Source organism: Carassius auratus, chromosome 29, assembly GCF_003368295.1.
Source record: "Carassius auratus strain Wakin chromosome 29, ASM336829v1, whole genome shotgun sequence".
NCBI classification, from domain to species: Eukaryota; Metazoa; Chordata; class Actinopteri; order Cypriniformes; family Cyprinidae; genus Carassius; species Carassius auratus.
Genome location: NC_039271.1, coordinates 12,204,777 through 12,226,939, shown reverse-complemented (window position 1 = coordinate 12,226,939; position 22,163 = coordinate 12,204,777). Strand labels below are relative to the sequence as shown.

At 34.8% G+C, this 22,163-nt stretch overlaps 3 protein-coding genes and 1 long non-coding RNA gene across 4 annotated transcripts in view; all 4 read left to right on the top strand.

The window, feature by feature from the left end:
• LOC113047736 (SIGLEC family-like protein 1) overlaps window positions 1–8,540 on the top strand; it is a 32,265-nt gene extending 23,725 nt beyond the window's left edge. The window contains exons 5-6 of the mRNA XM_026209021.1: window positions 8,023–8,041; window positions 8,139–8,540. Coding sequence (XP_026064806.1) covers window positions 8,023–8,041; window positions 8,139–8,237 — 118 coding nt within the window. The 3' untranslated portion in view covers window positions 8,238–8,540. The remainder of the gene's footprint in view (window positions 1–8,022; window positions 8,042–8,138) is intronic.
• Window positions 8,541–9,434: 894 nt separating this feature from the next.
• LOC113047735 (Schwann cell myelin protein-like) lies at window positions 9,435–11,727 on the top strand. The gene is made up of 6 exons (XM_026209020.1): window positions 9,435–9,564; window positions 9,752–9,822; window positions 10,253–10,621; window positions 10,886–11,212; window positions 11,293–11,580; window positions 11,714–11,727. Exons 2-6 carry the CDS (start codon window positions 9,777–9,779, stop codon window positions 11,725–11,727), a joined length of 1,044 nt encoding a protein of 347 aa, XP_026064805.1. The 5' UTR covers window positions 9,435–9,564; window positions 9,752–9,776.
• Window positions 11,728–12,048: 321 nt separating this feature from the next.
• On the top strand, window positions 12,049–13,843 carry LOC113048089 (uncharacterized). Its single transcript, XR_003276397.1, has 3 exons — window positions 12,049–12,133; window positions 12,865–12,934; window positions 13,127–13,843. It is a non-coding gene; the product is annotated as an uncharacterized LOC113048089 (long non-coding RNA).
• A 3,518-nt stretch (window positions 13,844–17,361) lies between these two features.
• Window positions 17,362–22,163, top strand: part of LOC113048087 (neuron navigator 3-like) — a 295,342-nt gene continuing 290,540 nt past the window's right edge. The window contains exon 1 of the mRNA XM_026209608.1: window positions 17,362–17,755. The gene's annotated coding sequence lies outside the window, so the exon portion shown is untranslated. The remainder of the gene's footprint in view (window positions 17,756–22,163) is intronic.

Here is a 22,163-nt window from a genome sequence, read left to right as displayed (position 1 = left end):
CATGATTGGACTGAGTTTCCGTAAGCGGCTACTTTTGGATACAGCTTGGTTAGTTTGTAGGGCTGACAGTTCTTTTGCAAATGCAGCCTTTTGTGTTGCTTTAAAGATAACATTCCTTGCTTGGTCCATTTTATCTGGAGTACGAGGTAAGTCACATTTATGCCAACCTTTGCATTTTCCGTTTGGGTTTGTGTGCTTGAAGGATTTTGCAATGTGAACTAGGAACGCTACTCCTCTTACCAGGGAGTTGAAGGTGGAGACCCTTTGGAATCGGTTAGAGGTAAGCTCAGGTTCTTCCAGGTTAGTAGTACATGTTTGTACTTTTGGTCGGATTCTTCAGGTTCAATTAGTTAAAAAACGTCTCAGTTGATTGAGTTTTTTCTACACTATCCATTGCTCAGAGTAGCAAATCTATTTTCGTTGGCAAAATTGAGTAAAAACAAGCAATATTATGTCAAAAATGTAAGTCATTTATTGCTTTGCTGAACTTGCATAAAAATTATTATTTAATGTGTTCATGCATCTGCAGAAGAATTTTACTCTTTGTGTGATATAGATTAAGTTAACTAGGCCTACAGTACATGAAATTATATAAATATAAAAAGCATACAGAAGGATTTTTGCCATCTACAATTTAGAATGCTTGGAACACACCTTCGTCAAACCTGCTATCCTGCAGTCTGTGTTCTTCTGACTATTTTGTAGTAAGTAACTTATATACTTAAGGGAAATGTATCTGTGTTGCCCTTAAAAAAATTTAAGTCTCAAATATCAGCTTTAAGTATTTTTGGTAAATATTCTCAATTGAAAATGTAAAGTTCATAATTTTTTCTTTATCTAACTCATTTGTAAAATATGCATATGTACATAAATACACACACACACACACACACACACACACACACACACACACACACACATATATATATATATATATATATATATATACACATATATGTACACACACACACACACACACTCACACACACACATATATATATATATATATATATATATATATATATATATATATATATATATATATATATATATATATATATATATATATATATATATATATATGTATAAAATGAGTGTAGATCATGAGCTCACAGGTTTTTCTGACATATAATATGGTGCACAGTGTTTTAAGTGGGCCGGTATGCACCGGTACTCAGTACTGCCACTTCCAAATATAGCTCTTGAGCGTACAGCCACCTTTCCGAGCGCCCAGAATGTGCTTTTAGCGTATGGTTAAGCTCATTTGGACATCTGTTTTAATAGAAGTTTTAATCTTTTGCCTGCGCTGCCGCTTTTCAGAGCGCCTTTCACAATGCAAGGTCCCTAATTCGTCCCACCGAGAGCAGAAACTACATTACCCATACACCCATGAGTTTTACAGTATAAGTGAAAAGCGCACGCGTCACTTTTATCGTTATCAGTGTTGACAACTCAACGTGGCCGGAGAGAGTGTGTAAAATGCGCACATATACAGTGAACAACACTTCAAATGCTCTCCTGGTTTCAGAGTCTAAGAACTAAAGCAACAAGATCAAAATTACATGACCCATTGACTGTCACCCCACCAAGCCTAAATGATATCGCTGCATGTCAGATGCAAGCTAGTAAAGTAAAGCAGTAGCTCTTTCAGGAAGGGTGACCAGACGTCCCGAAAAATTTGGGACAGTCACGAAATCGAAACTGTTGTCCTGAATCCCAAATCTGGCCCTAATTGTCCCGAAAAGTATGCTAAAGCAAAATCTCGAGTAGTTATTGTCTGATAAACATTAAAAACTGTCTGCGGAGGTTGAGTCGTCCTGCAACCAGCCACCGACCACTGCTCATTGGCTGCAGCATCTTTTTTCTAAATTCTAAAAATAATTACCGTAGACGGCTAGGCAAGAATTTAGATATTCATTAATCTAATTAATCTATATGCACAAAGACAATATTAACTTTTTGTCCCCTTTTTGTTTTAAAGCTTGATGAAGAGAGTGCAAGTTGCTGCAGCTGCAAGGAGGACAGTGATGCACGCCTACAGGAGTGATTGACAGTTCATGGCACTGACTGTGTACAAAAAAATACTCCGCTTCGTTTAAGCTTATTAGCGTTAGCGTTACAGAAAGGTCTGATTTACGCACTGTTACAACAGTCATTGTTTTTTGATTTCATGATTTTAATGTTGTTGTTTCTTGTGGCAGACTAAAGAGTAATGACAGACGGTTGATCTTTGAATAAAGATGTGTTTAGTTAAGGTTTGAAATTCATTATCTATTATTATTATTATTATTATATATATGCTATAATAGAGTACAGGCACCTCTTTTGGGCCACTTAAAGCACTGATGGTGCAGATAAAAGTTATTTACCCAGTTATAGTGATTCACAATGTAAATACGTGTAGCTATCTTCAAAAAAAGTGCACTGTATTAAATAATAATTGAAATGAAATGTTATTTTAATAATTGATGGTAAATAAAAACAAAATATACAAGTTAAAATAAACACAAAAAGTATTTTGAGCAGTATTTGAGAAGTGATATGAACATCATGTTTCCTCTGCTGGGTTTTTGCACTTGTGAGGAACTGACTTCACAGACACTAAAATACACTCTGACCCAGGCTGGCCTGACAAAAATAAAGCACAAAATAAAGAAGGAGAACATGAACACATGCTTTTCAGAAAATAAATTAGTAAAACTGACACAGAGCTGAAATGCTGCAATAATTTGTTTCAGCTCTAATTTAACTCTGTCAATCTTTTCTATCATTCCACAAGAGAAAGAAGTGGAGTTCAGAACATAAAATACTACAAAAATGCGGGAAGTTTGTTATAAGTGCTAAAATGCTAAAAGTTCATGCATTTACAAGTGATTAAAGAAGCACTTTCTCATTTACAAGTTAAACATGCAAGCTGATGCTGACAGGAAGTTCAGTCAGTATTCTGTGCTTGTGATTCACACACTTCCACTCAGTCTCAAATCAGCAGCAGTTCAGACTGTTTTCTTGTTTCTGGTAAGTCTTAAATTCTTCTTTTTCTTTAGATGTTTCATTGTTGGAAACCTTTTTTTGTTAGAAGCTTAATTTTGTATATTTCCAAACTATTAATTTGCATTATTTGAGGAGCTTAATATGTGATTCTCATGAATCCTTTTTTTAGTTATATATGCATGTAAATACTTAAGTGTGTTTTTCCTCAGGGACTGAGCATCTGTTAATAAAGAGATGGACACTGCAGAGAAAATCATTCTTTTCTGTTTTCTCTTACAAGGTTTGATTTTCATTCCTTTCTTCTTCATCATCATTATCTTCTTCTTCTTCTTCTTCTTCTTCTTCATGACTGAGATATAAATTAACTAGTAACTTAAATTGAAGAGCATAACTACATTTAGTCTTCATACATGAAACTACTGAAACTTTTAATTAAGATAGTGACTGATACATAAAATATTTTTTCTGAAATTTGGGATCTCATTCTCTATAAACAATTTTACAGTTACTATTAAATAAATTAATAGTATGTTTGAGGTAAATGTTGCTGTTGTTCTGCTTATGTTCACCCTTTATAAAATTATATTTCAATATAATTAAATGTAAGAATTAAAAACATATATTTTGTTTATAACAGATCAGAAATGTGTGTCTGAATGTTTCAGGGTTTATTTTTGTTTGTGTTTAAATGCTTTTCATCGTGTGTGTGTTGTTACTGTAGCTGTTTGCTGTAGAGAGTTCAACATCAGTCTGCCAGAGAAGATCAACGCTCTCAGTGGATCCTGTGTGATCATAAAGTGCAGATTTGAGATTCAGGAACAATATGACAAAGACCTCACTGAAAGTGCTACAGGACAGTGGCTCAAAGATTGGATTGATGTGAAGAACAATCTAGTGTTTAACTCAAGCACATCAAGCCAGAAATCCTCCATGAAAGGGAATATAACTGGAAAATTAAAAGACAAGGACTGTACCACTGTTTTTTATGACCTCAGATCAAATCACAGTGGTCAATATTACTTCAGGATTGATGGTGAAGCTGGACTGAAATATATCTATACAAAAACAAGTGTTTCAATTGATGTGATTGGTGAGTGACTTTATGACTGGAAAATATTATAAACTGTAAATTGTGATCTAGTACAGGACAATAAAATCTCTTTCACAATCACTATCTGAAATGAACATTTTATTACAGAAATCTAAAGGACAACAAAATTTCAATCCATGCCAGAGTTTCCATGATCAATATAAATTTGTATTTATTTATTTATCTTAGAGGAAAAAAGTCTTCCTCCAAAATGTTACATTATAATCAGAATATTCATATATACAACATAAATGTGTGTTTGTTTCAGACTCTCCCCCCAAACCCACCGTGCAGCTGTATGTGGATCAGAAGGAGGTGAAGGATCAGAAGAAGGTACAGGATCAAGAGGAGGTACAGGATCAGGAGGAGGTGTTGGAGGGGAGCTCTGTTAGTCTGCGCTGCTCTGCTGAGACTCTCTGCTCCTCTCCTCCACCAACTCTCACATGGAGCTCCACTCCCAGAATCCCCCTCAGTGAGAGCAGCAGACGAGAGGAGCTCATCTCTGATCTGAACTTCACTGCTACTCACCGTCAGCACAGAGTCACTTTCACCTGCACTATAACCTACCAGCTACAGGACCAGAACAAAACAGCACAGGACAACATCACAGTACATGTTCAGTGTAAGATGTTTGTGACATCAGTTCTTTTCTTCTCCATAAGATCTCCATGTATCACATCATTCTCTCTTTCTCTTTATCAGATGCATCTAAAATATCTCCATCCCACAGCTGTACCAGGACTGATGTAACTGTGTGTTTCTGTGAGGCTGATGGGAATCCCTCTCCTGAACTGGAGTGGCATCTGTCTGGACGTCCTGTCACTAACTCTTCAAACACGTTCATCAGTGAAGAGCGATTGAGCAGCACAGGCTTGAGGAGCTCCATCACTCTTCATCAGTCTGTCACACACACATCCACACTGCAGTGTGTCAGCAGAAACATCCATGGAAATGCAAGTCAACTCTATCAGCTTACTTCATCTGTTGCACGTGAGTTTCAGTTCTGTGATTCATCCAGTAGAAGAACTTGTGTCAATAATTTTTTAATGAATACATGTAAATCGAAAGGAAGGCATCAAGGTACATCTGAATCCAATGTTAGCTTCACTTACTGTCTCCTGAGATTCCTTCAATTGATCAATTTTTAAAAGTAGCACAGGTGTATCCTGGTTCCCTGACAAATGTTAAGGTTTTCACCCAACTGTTCCCAGGTAAAAGATACATTTTAAGCTAATTGCAGAATATTTATATATCTTTAGTTTTGATATAATGGAACAGGTCAGCTGTCTGAGCTTTGGGAAACAAAATATTAACATTAGTATGAATGCTAATGCTAATTTATTATGTAATGTATATATAACATTAAAGATTACACCATAACTCTCCAGCACTTTACTAACTGAATCAGTGAATCATCAGTGGTTTTCCAAACACTCATTTATTTATTTATTTTTTTAGGTTTTAATCTTTCCTCTGTGCTGATTGGAGTTGTTGTGGGTTCGGTGGTCGTGTTGTTGTGCACCATTACATGTTTCTGTGTACGGTAGGTGCAAGACACATATGAGGAATCAAGAATGATGCATAATAGAAGATCACTGTGAAACCAGTAATAAACCTTGTACATTAACCAATTTTTGATACAGTTTTAAATGTATATTTGTCAAGGGAACACATTCTCATCATAAAAGAGGTTTATCTCTATTCATTGTACATGTTTTTGAAAAATCAGTAGATAAAATGTATTATAATTTAAAGTGTGTTCAGAAAACACACACACACAAAATGCTGTAGTTTATTATAGCCTTCACGCAAAGTTAATACCTTTAAAAATCAAAGAACATGCTTTAGTCTCATACAGTGGCCCCAAAAATTGCTTGAATACTAAAAATCTGTGAATATTCTAGTATTTCGTTGTCAAAGCAAGTCACATTTATTACTAGGACTATAGCATATCTATCAAGTCCAAGAAGACTGGCCAAACGTTAGTTGTTGTGATGAATAAAATGGTTGTTAATCTGCTTGCATGATGCATCTATTTGCAAAACAAATAAATAAATAATGATAATAACTTTGACAAGGTTACGGAAGTTCTAAGCGGCCATGCATTATAATTGTTTTCCTTTTTGTTTTCTCGTTATAACCAGGGGGCAAGGAACTCGACCGGAAGTTGAAGTCGGGTGGGGGCTGCCATCTTTTAGCAGAACTTCACTTGCGTTAGCATTCCCATTGACTCCCATTCATTTTGGCGTCACTTTGACAGCGAATAACTTTATATCTGAGGCGTTTAAAGACTACGTTTGTCCATTATTTATTTCTAAAGATACACGACAATGTATAAAGGGCTCCATTACCTTCTATGTTACATTATGGCCCCGTATAAACAGTTTTCGTAAAAAATAGGCTAACGATTGCGTCATAACCACTCGTCTCTCTGTCCCATTACCGTACAGACAGGAGGAGAAGCTCGCAGGCAATTAACTTAATATGGCGTACTGGCGTTACATTTTAAAATACTATACAAAATAATTAATAAGAAAACTTACTCCTGCTCACTCACGACAAAGAACTCCCCGCTCAAGCTCGCCGTCTCTGCAAGATTAACGATGGCAGTTTGCACGCACAGCTACTAGAAGATTTACATCTGTCAGACAGGTTGCTGACGTCGTCAAGCTTCGTTTGAGTCTGCGCGTCAGAAACGGAAGTGCTAAAAAACGCTAAAAATGGGCTTCACTTGTCTCAATTGAGTTCCAATGGGGTCGCTGTGTCCATTTCTTTTACTGTCTATGGTTATAACGACTTATTTTTCTCGATATCTCGACATAACGAAAGTTTGTTTTCTCGTTATAACGACACGACAGTGTTACTGTTGCTATAGTAACAAACTCAACTTTGACAGGCATCTGATGGACAACCATGCAGGCGCTCTTACTGTAGCCTATATTTCAGCAAATTTTGCTTCACCTAGGTAATAACGTCTACAATACTGTATATAAATAAAGGCTGATCAATCACTGTTGATTTTTCCAGAGACAGTACAATGAACGTTTTGGTTTTGTAATTAACATGTTTAAATGGCAACACCGCGAAATTAGAGCTGCTTGGATTAAACTCAGTTTTCATTTTCCCTTTATTTGAAATAAAATTATATATAATTTGTAATTTGTAGTACTCATTATACGATGTGGCAGATATCATGTGTGTAGTGTGTGTGTGTGTAGAAAAAAACGATTACAACATTATAGAACAAAACTGAATTAAATTAGCCTATGGGTTTTACATATACATCACATTTCTCATCAATATGGTTAACAATAAAGATTAGTAATATGGAAAAGAAGCACATCAGCCTACATCGTTAAATCCCGTCCTACTGTAGATAAACAGAATACAGTCATGTCAACCTTGGTTTTGATAAGCAATTATTTTATGACACAGAACGCGTTGGTGAAACTCATGCATCTAGCAGGAACTTAATACACAAAATATTCATATTGATTCAAGCATTTAACATTTATGAATTCATTAAATGTCAGTAATGAAGACTGCACAAATTATAGCGATCATGAGGAAGGTCCACGTACAGTAAAGTGGATAGTGTACAACGCCCCATCAGTTATATTCAGGTCTATAGTGCCACCTGCTGGCGCAGTTTTGTAACTTCATAGAAAAAATTAATTCGTTATAACGAGAAAACGAACTTCGTTACGTCGAGAAAACGAACTTCGTTATGTCGAGAAAACGAGAAAATGAAGTCGTTATAACGAGAAAACGAACTTCATTATGTCGAGATAACGAGAAAATTAAGTCATTATAACGAGAAAACGAGAAGAAAAAATATTATAATGCATGGCCGCTTAGAACTTCCATACAATGTTGTTGCAAAATATAAATAATTTATCAATATACCTATTATTCTTAACTTGTATATTTTTGTCCCCCAGATTGTCCACTATGCAAAAGGTGAGTCTTTTATTTCATAGTGGATATGTTAATGCAGAATGATGATGATGATGATGATGATGATGATGATGGTGTTGAAGAGTGTTTCTGTTTTCAGGCTCAGAATGAGGCAGCGGACACATATGCGTCTCTTCAGCTCTCTGCTCCACCCTCTGAATATGAGACTTTGAACATTAAGAGAAGTGACACACAATAATCAACAAACACTCATCTGATTTCCTCCTTTGTCTTCTTCAGTCAGCTGTACTTTCAAGTTTCTAAAATACTTATATTTCCACATGAAAGATTCATAAAAACAAAAGAAATCTTTACATGTGTATGTTATGTCTTAATATGTTATACAGGCATGAAGATTAAGAAATACTGGCAGAAATGTATAAATGTAATTACTTTGCAAATGTCATTATATATATATTTGAATGGATTTTACAACTTTTTGTATGTGCATGCATTCTAGTTATTGTTTAATATAATATAATGTAACTGTTTTATGGACTGTTAGGTAAACCACTAATAAATACTATTTTTTTCTTTGACTTCTAAAACAGGTAAAAAATGAAAATAAAATAACAAATAATTCTTTTTCCATTTAAAAGTCATACTGTTTTTTTTTTTTTTTTTTTTTGCTTTCTGCTGTTAAAGATGATTACCATAAATAAATGTAGCCGTTGATATAAAGAAAAATGTCATGGCTCTTTGGCATATTTTCATATTAACCAGTATATTCTAAACATATCTAAAAATCGGTTTGAATCCCTTTTTTGTCGACGCCAAATATAATCTGTAAATGAAAAATTACTAATGTTGTATAAAATTAGTGTAAATCATGAGTTCACAGGTTTTTCTGACATAAAATATGGTGCAGATAAAAGTGATTTACCCAGTTATAGTGATTCACAATGTAAATACGTGTAGCTATCTACAAAAAAGTGCACTGTATTAAATTAATAATTGAAATGTTATTTTAACAATTGATGGTAAATAAAAACTAAATATACAAGTTAAAATAAACACAAAAAGTATTTTGAGCAGTATTTGAGAAGTGATATGAACATCATGTTTCCTCTGCTGGGTTTTTGCACTTGTGAGGAACTGACTTCACAGACACTAAAATACACTCTGATCCAGGCTTGCCTGACAAACATAAAGCACAAAACAAAAAAGTAAAACATGAACACATGCTTTTCAGAAAATAAATTAGTAAAACTGACACAGAGCTGAAAAGCTGCAATAATTTTTTTCAGCTCTAATTTAACTCTGTCAATCTTTTCTATCATTCCACAAGAGAAAGAAGTGGAGTTCAGAACATAAAATACTACAAAAATGCGGGAAGTTTGTTGTAAGTGCTAAAATGCTAAAAGGTCATGCATTTACAAGTGATTAAAGAAGCACTTTCTCATTTACAAGTTAAACATGCAAGCTGATGCTGACACAGGAAGTTCAGTCAGTATTCTGTGCTTGTGATTCACACACTTCCACTCAGTCTCAAATCAGCAGCAGTTCAGACTGTTTTCTTGTTTCTGGTAAGTCTTAAATTCTTCTTTTTCTTTAGATGTTTCATTGTTGGAAACCTTTTTTTTTGTTAGAAGCTTAATTTTGTATATTTCCAAACTATTAATTTGCATTATTTGAGGAGCTTAATATGTGATTCTCATGAATCCTTTTTTTAGTTATATATGCATGTAAATACTTAAGCGTGTTTTTCCTCAGGGACTGAGCATCTGTTAATAAAGAGATGGACACTGCAGAGAAAATCATTCTTTTCTGTTTTCTCTTACAAGGTTTGATTTTCATTCCTTTCTTCTTCTTCATCATCATCATCTTCTTCTTCTTCTTCTTCTTCTTCATGACTGAGATATAAATTAACTAGTAACTTAAATTGAAGTGCTTAACTACATTTAGTCTTCATACATGAAACTACTGAAACTTTTCATTAAGATAGTGACTGATACATAAAATATTTTTTCTGAAATTTGGGATCTCATTCTCTATAAGCAATTTTACAGTTACTATTAAATAAATTAATAGTATGTTTGAGGTAAATGTTGCTGTTGTTCTGCTTATGTTCACCCTTTATAAAATTCTGTTTTAATATAATTAAATAAATATAAATTTTGTTCATAACAAATCAGAAATGTGTGTCTGAATGCTTCAGGGTTTATTTTTGTTTGTGTTTAAATGCTTTTCATCGTGTGTGTGTTGTTACTGTAGCTGTTTGCTGTAGAGATTTCAACATCAGTCTGCCAGAGAAGATCAACGCTCTCAGTGGATCCTGTGTGATCATAAAGTGCAGATTTGAGATTCAGGAACAATATGACAAAAACCTCACTGAAAGTGCTACAGGAATGTGGTTCAAAGACGGGACCAGTGTGGACAACAATCTAGTGTTTTACTCAAGCTCATCAATCCAGAAATCCTCCATGAAAGGGAATATAACTGGAAAATTAAAAGACAAAGACTGTACCACTGTTTTTTATGACCTCAGATCAAATCACAAAGGTCAATATTACTTCAGGATTGAGGGTGAAGCTGGACTGAAATGGACCTTTAAAGAAACAAGTGTTTCAATTGATGTGATTGGTGAGTGACTTCATGACTGGAAAATATTATAAACTGTAAATTATGATCTAGTACAGTACAATGAAATCTCTTTCACAATCACTATCTGAAATGAACATTTTATTGCAGAAATCTAAAGGACAACAACATTTTAATCCATGACAGAATTACCATGATCAATATAGATTTTTATTTATTTATCTTAGAGGAAAATAGGCATCCTCCAAAATCTTACTTTATAATCAGCATATTCATATATACAACATAAATGTGTGTTTGTTTCAGACTCTCCCCCCAAACCCACCGTGCAGCTGTATGTGGAGCAGAAGGAGGTGCAGGATCAGAAGGAGGTGTTGGAGGTGTTGGAGGGGAGCTCTGTGAGTCTGCGCTGCTCTGCTGAGACTCTCTGCTCCTCTCCTCCACCAACTCTCACATGGAGCTCCACTCCCAGAATCCCCCTCAGTGAGAGCAGCAGACGAGAGGAGCTCATCTCTGATCTGAACTTCACTGCTACTCACCGTCAGCACAGAGTCACTTTCACCTGCACTATAACCTACCAGCTACAGGACCAGAACAAAACAGCACAGGACAACATCACAGTACATCTTCAGTGTAAGATGTTTGTGGCATTAGTTCTTTTCTTCTCCATAAGATCTCCATGTATCACTTCATTCTCTCTTTCTCTTTATCAGATGCACCTAAAATCTCTCCATCCCCCAGCTGTAACAGGACTGATGTAACTCTGTGTTTCTGTGAGGCTGATGGGAATCCCTCTCCTGAACTGGAGTGGCATCTGTCTGGACGTCCTGTCACTAACTCTTCAAACACGTTCATCAGTGAAGAGCGATTGAGCAGCACAGGCTTGAGGAGCTCCATCACTCTTCATCAGTCTCTCACACACACATCCACACTGCAGTGTGTCAGCAGAAACATTCATGGAAATGCAAGTCAACTCTATCAGCTTACTTCATCTGTTGCACGTGAGTTTCAGTTCTGTGATTCATCCAGTAGAAGAACTTGTGTCAATAATTTTTTAATGAATACATGTAAATCGAAAGGAAGGCATCAAGGTACATCTGAATCCAATGTTAGCTTCACTTACTGTCTCCTGAGATTCCTTCAATTGATCAATTTTTAAAAGTAGCACAGGTGTATCCTGGTTCCCTGACAAATTTTAAGGTTTTCACCCAACTGTTCCCGGTTAAAAGATACATTTTAAGCTAATTGCAGAATATTTATATATCTTTAGTTATGATATAATGGAACAGGTCAGCTGTCTGAGCTTTGGGAAACAAAATATTAACATTAGTATGAATGCTAATGCTAATTTATTATGTAATGTATATATAACATTAAAGATTACACCATAACTCTCCAGCACTTTACTAACTGAATCAGTGAATCATCAGTGGTTTTCCAAACACTCATTTATTTATTTATTTTTTTAGGTTTTAATCTTTCCTCTGTGCTGATTGGAGTTGTTGTGGGTTCGGTGGTCGTGTTGTTGTGCACCATTACATGTTTCTGTGTACGGTAGGTGCAAGACACATATGAGGAATCAAGAATGATGCATAATAGAAGATCACTGTGAAACCAGTAATAAACCTTGTACATTAACCAATTTTTGATACAGTTTTAAATGTATATTTGTCAAGGGAACACATTCACATCATAAAAGAGGTTTATCTCTATTCACTGTACATGTTTTTGAAAAATCAGTAGATGTATTATAATTTAATGTACCATTAAGTCACATCTAAAAATGTTTCACTGTTGTTGCAGCAATAACACTAACTAACAAGATTATTTATATAATATAATAGTACAAGCAGATTTACAAAATTATATTTTCAAAATACAGACTTGTGTGGTTTTGTACTGTAGATATACTTTTCAAACTTAAAAAATAAAAATGACATGTGGTTGTCACGTGATGAAAATTGCTGTTTTTTTTTCTACTGTACATTTCTGTGAACTTGAGGGGAACCAACTTCACATTCACACTATTAATAACCATCTTGAAACCATTTTGTGTCATGGCAAATAATAGAGAAGTCAGATCTGAGAAGCCCTTGAGCATACAGTAAAAAGTTAGTATATGTCAGTTGTTTTGATCATTTGTATCTAATGCAATGATATTCATAATATGTGACTTAAACACCAATCCTGTCTGATTTATTGATTTTGCTAACTGTGAAGCTCATTTAGAATATAAATTATTTAAACATTGGACTAAAGGTTTTTTGTTTGTTTGTTTGTTTTAGAAAAGAAAATGGGAAACTTTCACACTCTACACAAGTAGGTGCTAAGAGAAGTGATCAAACTACCAATGAAGTGAGTAACAACAGACACAGAAAAACCCACAATTCATGAATTCATAAAAACTACACATTCACAAAAAATGTAAAGTAAATAAATACACAAAAACGAAACTAGTACACAACTACACAACTGGTACACTGCTAAACACTTTAAACAGACACACCGGAGCTTTCCAGCACTGATTCAGTCCTGTCAATCCTTCAGGTCGTTCCACAGGAGAATCAAGACGACTCTGTTCATGTCACGATGTCATCTGCTGGAAACGCCACAGCAAACCAAGAATCCATCATTTATTCCTCCATTGACTTCACAAACTTTAAACCACGAGAGATCGGGAGCGTCTCCTCACTTCATGCTGTCTACAGTATGGTCCAGGATTGTTCTGGTGGGCTGGTAAAGACTAAGAGCTCAATGGGAGAGCCTTCAAGAGAAAGAGAAGCACAGGTGATTGTGAGTGCAGATGTGCTTACTGAACAAACAGAGTCAAAGAACTCAGAGGAAGAGCTGTTTGCAGACTCCTCTGAGCTTTATGCAAAGATTAAACACTGTAACCCTTAAAGTTTTAGTTCATCCAGAAATCAAAATTAGCCCATAAATTACTCACCTTTAAATCATTCTAAGTGTATATGACTCTCTTCTTTCATTCTTCTTTACAAATCTTTGTTTGCACTTCTAATTATTGACTGTTGTTTTGTTTTGATCTCTACGTTGCATTTCTGCATGCGTCACTTCTGAGCGGTGCATGCACAAAGCAGACATGAGGTCATTCCCAGAACTGCTTCGTTTACAACTGTAAGCGCAAGCTAGATTAAAGTGATTATAACATTTTGAATATGGATATTTTTCTTGCAAAAACATATCACTTCGCTACACACGGCATGTGTTCATTCCCCGGAGCTGTGTGAGACACTTTTTTTAATGGATGAGCTTTTTATTAAACTTCTCATGGACCCATGGAGTGCAACACCCACTGAGTTCCATACAACAGCTTGAAAGATCAAAGACAATTTTTTTAATAACTCCAACTGAATTCACCTGAAAGAAAAAAGTAATATACACATAGGATGACTTCAGGATGAGTAATTTATGGCTCAGTTTTCATTATTTTTAGACAAAAGAAAACAAAAGAAAATATTAACATTTAGCCAAATTATTGCTAAAGCACCACATAGCTTTAGAGGTTACTGATGGGTTGTGAAATGTGTTGGTTAAAAAACAAACAGGCAAAATGATGACTGTTAGAGACAGTGAAGAGCACAAGGATGAATAGTGCACTGTAAAAACCTTTACAGTATTTAAGAATTTATAGTGTATTATAAAATATTCCCTGTATTTTTACACTCTTTGATGTTTTGGTATTATTTTAAATGCTTTAGGGTTATGTTAATTAGTTAATGAAAATTTGATTTTTTTTTTATTTTTTATGCTGCTTTCAGAGCAACAGATATTCTGGAGTAAAATCACTTCTGAATGAATGAGTATCAAAATCAGTCTAAGATTTTAATTTGGCACTTTAGAGGCTAAAAGTGTGGCAACAAAGAATCTATGGATTATTAATAACTACCTGTGTATGTGTGGCAACCATGTGTTTGTGTTTTATTTTCTCTCATTTTTGTTCATTTATTTGTTTATAATTATACAATATTTTATCTTTAAATGTTTGCTTTTCAAGGAAAAGAAAATCTTGTCTTAGAAGAGGTCTTCTAATTAAGAGTTATGGATAAAAAAATAATCATGTGACAGACCCTTAGGTCACATTAAAAATGTTTTAATGCTGTTGGAATAGAATATAAAACAAACTTTCAAATCAAGTGCCATTTATTTTTTACAGATGTACTTGTCAAACTGAACACAAAGTGTGCAGTTATCATGTGTTACTGTGAGGAACAAAACTGTGCTTACTCTTCTACTGTACAATCATGTGAACTTGATGGTAACCAACTTTACATTCACAACACAAATCAACAAATCAAACCAACTTGACATCATTTGGTTAAAAGTCATTACAAAGAATAGAGAAGTTGGATCTGAGAAAACCATGAAATGTTTGTAAATGCTACTTGTTTTCATTATTTGTATTTAATCCAATGATATACTCTTTCAGATCACAGTCACACACACACAAACAATCCTTCTGTTTCTTCTCTGCATTTCTCCTCCCATTGTAAGAAAAAAAAACTTAAATTAAAAAAGTTATAGATGAGCACATTCAGATAATCAAATCAATTAGCACAATATTATATGCTACCCTGGACAACAAAACCAGTCTTAAGTCATTGGGGTATATTTTTTAGCAATAGCCAAAAAATAAAATAAAAATAAAAATAATAATAAATAAAACTTGTATGGGTCAAAACTATTTTTCTTTTATGTCAAAAATCATGAAGATATTTTGTAAATTTCCAACCGTAAATATATCAAAACAGTTTTTTTTAATTAATAATATGAATTGCTAAGAATTCATTTGGATAACCTCATAGGCTTATGCTTTTTATATTTTGACTTTTTTTGCAGTTTCAGATTCCTGATTTTCCAATAGTTGTATCCCGGTCAAATTTAGTTTGATCCTAATAAACCTTACATCAATGGAAAGCTTATTTATTCAGATTTCAAATGACTTTTAAATCAAAATTTCGAAAAATATACACTCAAAGACTGGTTTTGTGGTCCAGGGTCACACACACACACACACACGCACACACACACACACACACACACACACACACACACACACACACACACACATATATATATATATATATATATATATATAACATATTAGCAGTTATAATATTTATTGTAGCGTAAATCTCCGTTTATCTAAAATTAATGTAATTACATTAAATATAAAACAAGCTATATTTCACTGCCATGACATTACAATTTTTATAGAAATTATCTTATAGTTTGTTATAGAAAAACAAATTACAGTACAGTCATGTTTATGTTTATATAGAGAGAGCTAAACATCCATCTAGTGGTTACATGATAGTATTACATATGAAAGGCTAAATGCTAAATAAGTTACAGATTAATATTTTAATAAATATTCTAGTAACATTTTGTAAAATTCCTTTAAATTACAACATGTTAAAATAAAAATATTACTGTTGGTTCAAATATTACTGAAACAAATTTGTGTTTAAAAATGGATCAGTAGACAGATGAGATTATGCATGTATTAGGCTAGTGCAGATATTACACCTTTTTAAGTATCATCAAAATTACAATATAATATTACAATACACTAATAAGTCATATTAACTGTTGAGGAGGAGAAGGAAACACAGCTCGAAATACAGTATGAAGATATAACCTAATAGTAGTTATTTTATGTTATTTTAATTAAGTTTTTTTTTTCATTATTATTTTTACTGTATCTGTACATTAAATATCAATTAAATTATAAATGAAATGTCTTGGCATATGATGTGTTTATTAAACCAATCAAATAAGAGTAGATGGAGAGTCAGCATAAGCCTCATTTGATTGGCTACAAGAAGGTGGTGCTAAAAAAAACAAAACACAAAAAAAAAAAACCTAAGGGTGGTCTTATTTCAAACAGAAAACAAGCTTATTTTGATAACGCCATTGGCAGATTATTTAGCTTGTTTCAAGCAAAAAGTCACTTAATTTTGATTATTTTATTTTTTTTATTTTTTTTTTAAACAAGAAAATCCTTCTTGATTTAAGAAGATATTTTGGCTGGAAACAAGACAAACAATCTAAGCATGGGGATCCATTTAAATGACTCTGGGGTATCTATAAGCAAAGTTTCATGGTGTATTTCTGTATTTCTGTGTGGGTACCATGATGGAAACTATTTTTAATGACAAGTGTGCACACCACAATCATATGTCTGTGTGTATGCAGTACCACATAAATGCTACACTGACGGCACTTAACAGAGCAAACCAGCTGAAGGGAGAAATTCAATCAACTGCTAGTACACAGAAACTTATGGTAAAGTCACCATGGCAACACAGCAATGCTGCTGGATGAATTTAACAGAAAAACAGGGCAGCTTTGTGGTGATACATAATTAACATCTTCTATCTTTCTAACATCTTTCTAGTTAGAAAGGTAGAAATATTATTTATTTTGACCATGTGTTATCTTTTGATCTTAAGCATGTGCACGTGTGAATAGAGAACAATGACTTAACACTCATTTTAAGCAGTTTTATATTTATTAGGCTGAATTGACAAATTCCCTCTTCAAACATTATAATGGCCCCTCACATGGTGTTTTCAAGTGTTTAGATTTTAGTCAAGATGAGCTGCAGTCAATGTGACGTTTAAAATGATTTAATAAAGACAAATTAGTTTTCGCGCGGCGTGAAGTAATCATTGTGGAGAGAGTCACCTGGAGATTCGGTCCCCCAAAAAACAGCTTACTCTATTTTTCATTTATACAACTAATAAAGTAAAAGCTGTCTCGAGACAGCGCTGAAAGTGTTCCCTTTCCTCAAACCTACGTTGTTTTGGAGACAACAGCGCCACGCGGTGGGTGCGGGAGCCGTTACAGCGGCGAGGCGCGTTTGTTTGTCCAGGGTTTGGCTCGTGAGAGCGGGTGGCTCGAGCTGTCAGGTCCGCGAGAGGGATAGTCAGGAGTGACAGCCGCTCCCGGATCCCTGGGCGGACTACCACCTCCCGGAGAGAGTCAGTGGCCATCCGCAGCTCGACTCTCTTCACAGCATCTCCGCTTTGAGTTCATCCTCCGTTGCCTAGAGCTGCTTCTGGAGCAGGTGAGGCTGCTTTTGTGGAATTCACTGTGACGATGCCAAATAACTGGACTTGCAGACTTGCGGACATATTGTAAATCCCCGGAAAGGTACGTACTGCTCCTCTCATCTTAGAAACTTATCTTTGAGATGAAGTGCACCGAAGTGAATAGATAGCCTACTTTAACGTGAAAATCGTATTTCAACTGTTGCAGTGATGCACGAGCCTTCACCAGGCATTACAGTTGAAAAAAAAAGGTGGTTAGACATGGATTTAAAAGTGTTAAATATTCAGGGAACTCGCACTGGTGTTTGTTTAAATGGTTAAATTGCTTACTGTTGATAAAGTGTTGCCCATAATTGTTACCCACGCGCATGAAGGATGCTCAGGGATGCAAATCATGCAACAAAACATGCTCTGAGGCTTCAGCGGAACATGCAAAAAGCATTTTAGTCTCATCAGTTAGATTTAGTATAATGTGCTGCATGTTTAACATCAAATGCATGCAGAAACGTTAATATTTTTCAAAGCCAAGTATTCACTGCATGTACGATTTAATGTTACAGTGTGTCTAAGTGCATAATTGCTTGATTTCAGTTCTCTGAAGTAGCCTACTTTTTATGCATTAAATATAATGAAACATCACAAAAGCCTCCATTTAAGTATACAAAAATGATAGGAATGCCATTGAAATAGCTGTTGATGGAGTATGTCATATTAGAACACATTACTTGACATGTCATGTCATTTACCTCATTACAATTTAGCACAAACAAACACCGTAGTGACCAAATCCTGCATTCTTGTTTGATGATTTTGGGTGCTAAAAAAGCCTTGGGCATTATAATGAATGATCCCTATGAATGGATTATGATTAAAGGGACTTATTTTTAACAGATATCATCCATGAATGCTATAGCAGATTACACGCATTTCTGCTAATTGCCTTTTGCTCATTTCTTAATCGTCTCCTGATTTCACGGTCATGAAAGACAAGACACTTGATGTCTCTCTACATGATTGTGTTATTTACACGCATGTTTGGTCCCAATCCAGTTCCTCTTCCCAAAGCATGCTGAATCCTGCGCTACAGTAAATGAACTCAAGTGCTGAATGGCACACGGGAGAATCGCTGTAATCCAGGCTTGCTGAAAGGCATCATGTAAAGACAGATGAATCAGTGCTCTGGGCGGATGGAGGGTTAATGAGATTTTCTCACACTTGTCACCACATGGTTTCTAATTTGAGCTGGTGGCTACTTTCACTAGCCGTGCAGTGGACCCTGAAGGACTCCTCGCTTCTCCTTTTCTCCACTCACAGATCATCCCTCAATCTCCTCCCATCTCCATCTGCAGTTCTTCTTTTTCACATGCTGTGTTTCTTCTGACCATTGTTCACACTTAATTTGACATGTTCTACCTCAGCATAAAGCTTTTATCTTAAAGGAACATTTCAGTTAAAAAAAGAGTTTGTTACTTCATCTGAACAAATTAGGAAAAGTTTTACAATGTTTTTTTTTTTTAAATTTACATCACTTGCTCACCAATGGACCCTCTGCAGTTAATGGGTGCCATCAGAAAAGAAAGAATGTGTTTTAAATGTGTATATCAGCTTCGCTTTCTATTGCATTATTCATTATTTAGAATCAGATTTTCCAGTGCAATTAAAAAAAAAAAAAAAAAAAAAAACCCGACAAGAAACTATGCCTTGTTGCTTGAGAAATGCTTCATGGGCATTGTTACAGAAGTTGAGAAGGGGGAGATACAGAAGAGATTGTGAGATGGAGAGAAGGAGAAAGGGATGAGGAGAGAGAACAAGAAAGGTCTAGATGATTTGTCACTTGGATCCATTAAAGGCAGAGCACATTCTGACACTGATGGCTTGTGAAGCGACTCTCAAATACCTGTGAATTAGGTTGTCATGACAAAACTTGTCTGTGACTGCGGTCAACACTGCCTCTAAGTGGGAGAAAAAGAGGAAATAATGAAAAAAAAAGATGAAAATGTGTTGGTAACCACTTCCTTTTTATTTCTGCTCTGCAGCCTCAATCCATCTCTACAACTGTGGTATTTTGAGTTGTTAGTGTGGTTTTAGACATTTCTGGAGAATCTTGAATAGTGTTTTATCTTAATTTTACATTCTGATTATATGCATTTTATGAGCTGAGAATATGATCTTAAGTGACTATATGCTGTTACTTTGAAGTTTTTTAAGTATTCTGAAAAAAAATGTGTCATGGTTTCCACAACAACATTAAGCAGCAAAACTATTTTAATTGATGATAATTAATAAGAAATGTTTCTTGAGCAGCAAATGAGCAGCAAACGAGCATATTATATTGAATTCTGAAGGATCACTGAAGACTGGAGTGATGGCAGATAAACGTTTAGCTTTGCTATGACAGCAATAAATCACATTTTAGTAGGTTTATTATGTTATAGTAGTATATATTTAAATATTAACTGACTAAAAAATCTAAAGTTTTTGTAATGGATAATAGACATTACAGTGTATTATTTAAATATGTCGTAATTGTTTTTATATACGGGATATGATGGGGAGAAGAGGATCTGGAAATGATGTGAGCTACTCAAACTTGCTTTTCTCACATAATCACCATGGCTCAATGAGGTGTTTTATAGGTTTACATATTATATTATATTATATTCATGTGATAATGTATTCATATTCTGCTCAGCATATCTTAGCTGTTTAAATTAACTTGACAGCAGTGAATAACCACAATAGTCCATATATGCCCTCCTTACTGTATGTGTAGTGCTCATAAATTCCAGCATGTCATGATTCTCTACTTCCTTTCGAATGTAAAGTTGCAGTGAATAAACAGAGAAGCAGATCAGGAAGACGCCCCATGATTCCATACTTCTCCCTCATTTCTGTCAACAGGGAAACGGAGGCTAAACATGATTTAACATCATGAGATTGATCTGTTTTAATGAACTCGTCAGCCTACAGCTGAAGCAGACAAACTGGGAAAGACGTGACAGTCAAATCTGATTGATCAAAAAGGAATGTCACTTGTTATTATTTTTCATTTTCACTTCCTCACCACAGATGTTGTCTTCAAAATATCTCTAACAGATCTTGCTGGTGAATCTAAATCCGGTCCCCACTCATACATTTAACATTTCATTAAATATGTCAGTCAAAAGTTGCTGAGGTTTTTATGTTTATCATCAAAGATCTTTAACCCCCAGTTTCAGTTCAATTAAAGCTTGGCGTCCTGTAAACTTTTAACACTGAAAGGCATAAATTAACCTAATGCCAAATAACCTAGACAATCAGCCTGTCAGCCAGAATCCAATCTCCTCAGTTCAGGCGTTAGTTTGAGGGTGTGTGTGTGTGTTTGTGATACCAAGATTGTTCCTCGTATGTGTGTTTTTGTTCGTGTGCTATTAAGAGAGAATTAGACTTGGGCTTTTTCCACCTCACAGTGCTGAGTCTAGGGAGCCACACTGATTGTTATTTCTGCATGTGTGTGTGTGTGAATGGGAACTGGTGCGGACCGAGTCCAAGAAATGCAGAGGAAGAATTTCTTTCCTTCCCTACAACAATCATTGTGGCATTCATTGTATCATAAAATGCTGCGTGCAAAAGAGGAATATTGTGTGTAATGGCTGTTTTTGTGGGTTTCTCTGTCACTGGGTTCATTTACTCGGTGGTTTGAATACTCTATTTACAACGAGACCCATACTTTTCTGGCTTAAATTCATGATAGCAATGAATTTTTAACTAGCTTTTGTGTTGTTGTCATAGCGGCAGAGAAGTTAGTCTACTCAAAGCGGGTTTTGGATCATTTGTTTCAAATGGATAAACTTAATTCATATCAAATGATCCTGCGTTCAGTGGCGATGGTAGTTGAAGTCATGGGTTTTTATCAAGCATAAATCAGTGAATGGATTTTAGCATTGAGGATTATCCCAGCAGGCCAAAAACAGCATCTTCTCCCCTCTGACTCCCTTCCTGATCACTGTCTACATTTGTTCTTTTGATTTGCTTCTGTCTACCATCATAACGTAAACAAATCAAAGCATGTTTGCCATTTTGAATATAACTTTCTTCATTTTTAGTTTGATGGATTTCTAGTTTGTATGAGTGTAATTTAGACATACTACATTATACAGACCTATGTCTGCTATGTGGCTTTATTAGATTCATAATTCCTCTGTGGCCTCATGGGATAATAAAGTGTCCATTGGATGCACACATTAGAATTAAAACCTTCTGTTAAATCAATACTGTGAATTTGGACATAATATTTTCACATTCTGTTTTTAGCCAATATAATTGGGGTCAGAATGTTTTTTTTTTTTTTTTTTTTTTAAAGAAATTAATACTTTTATTTAGCAAGGACACAATTCATTGATCAAAAGTGACAGTAAATACTGTAAAATTGTTACAAAAACTTTTAATCTAAAAATTAATTTTCAACAAAGAATTCAGAAAAAATGTTTCACAGTTTCCACAAAATATTAAGCATGACAGTCATTTTGAAC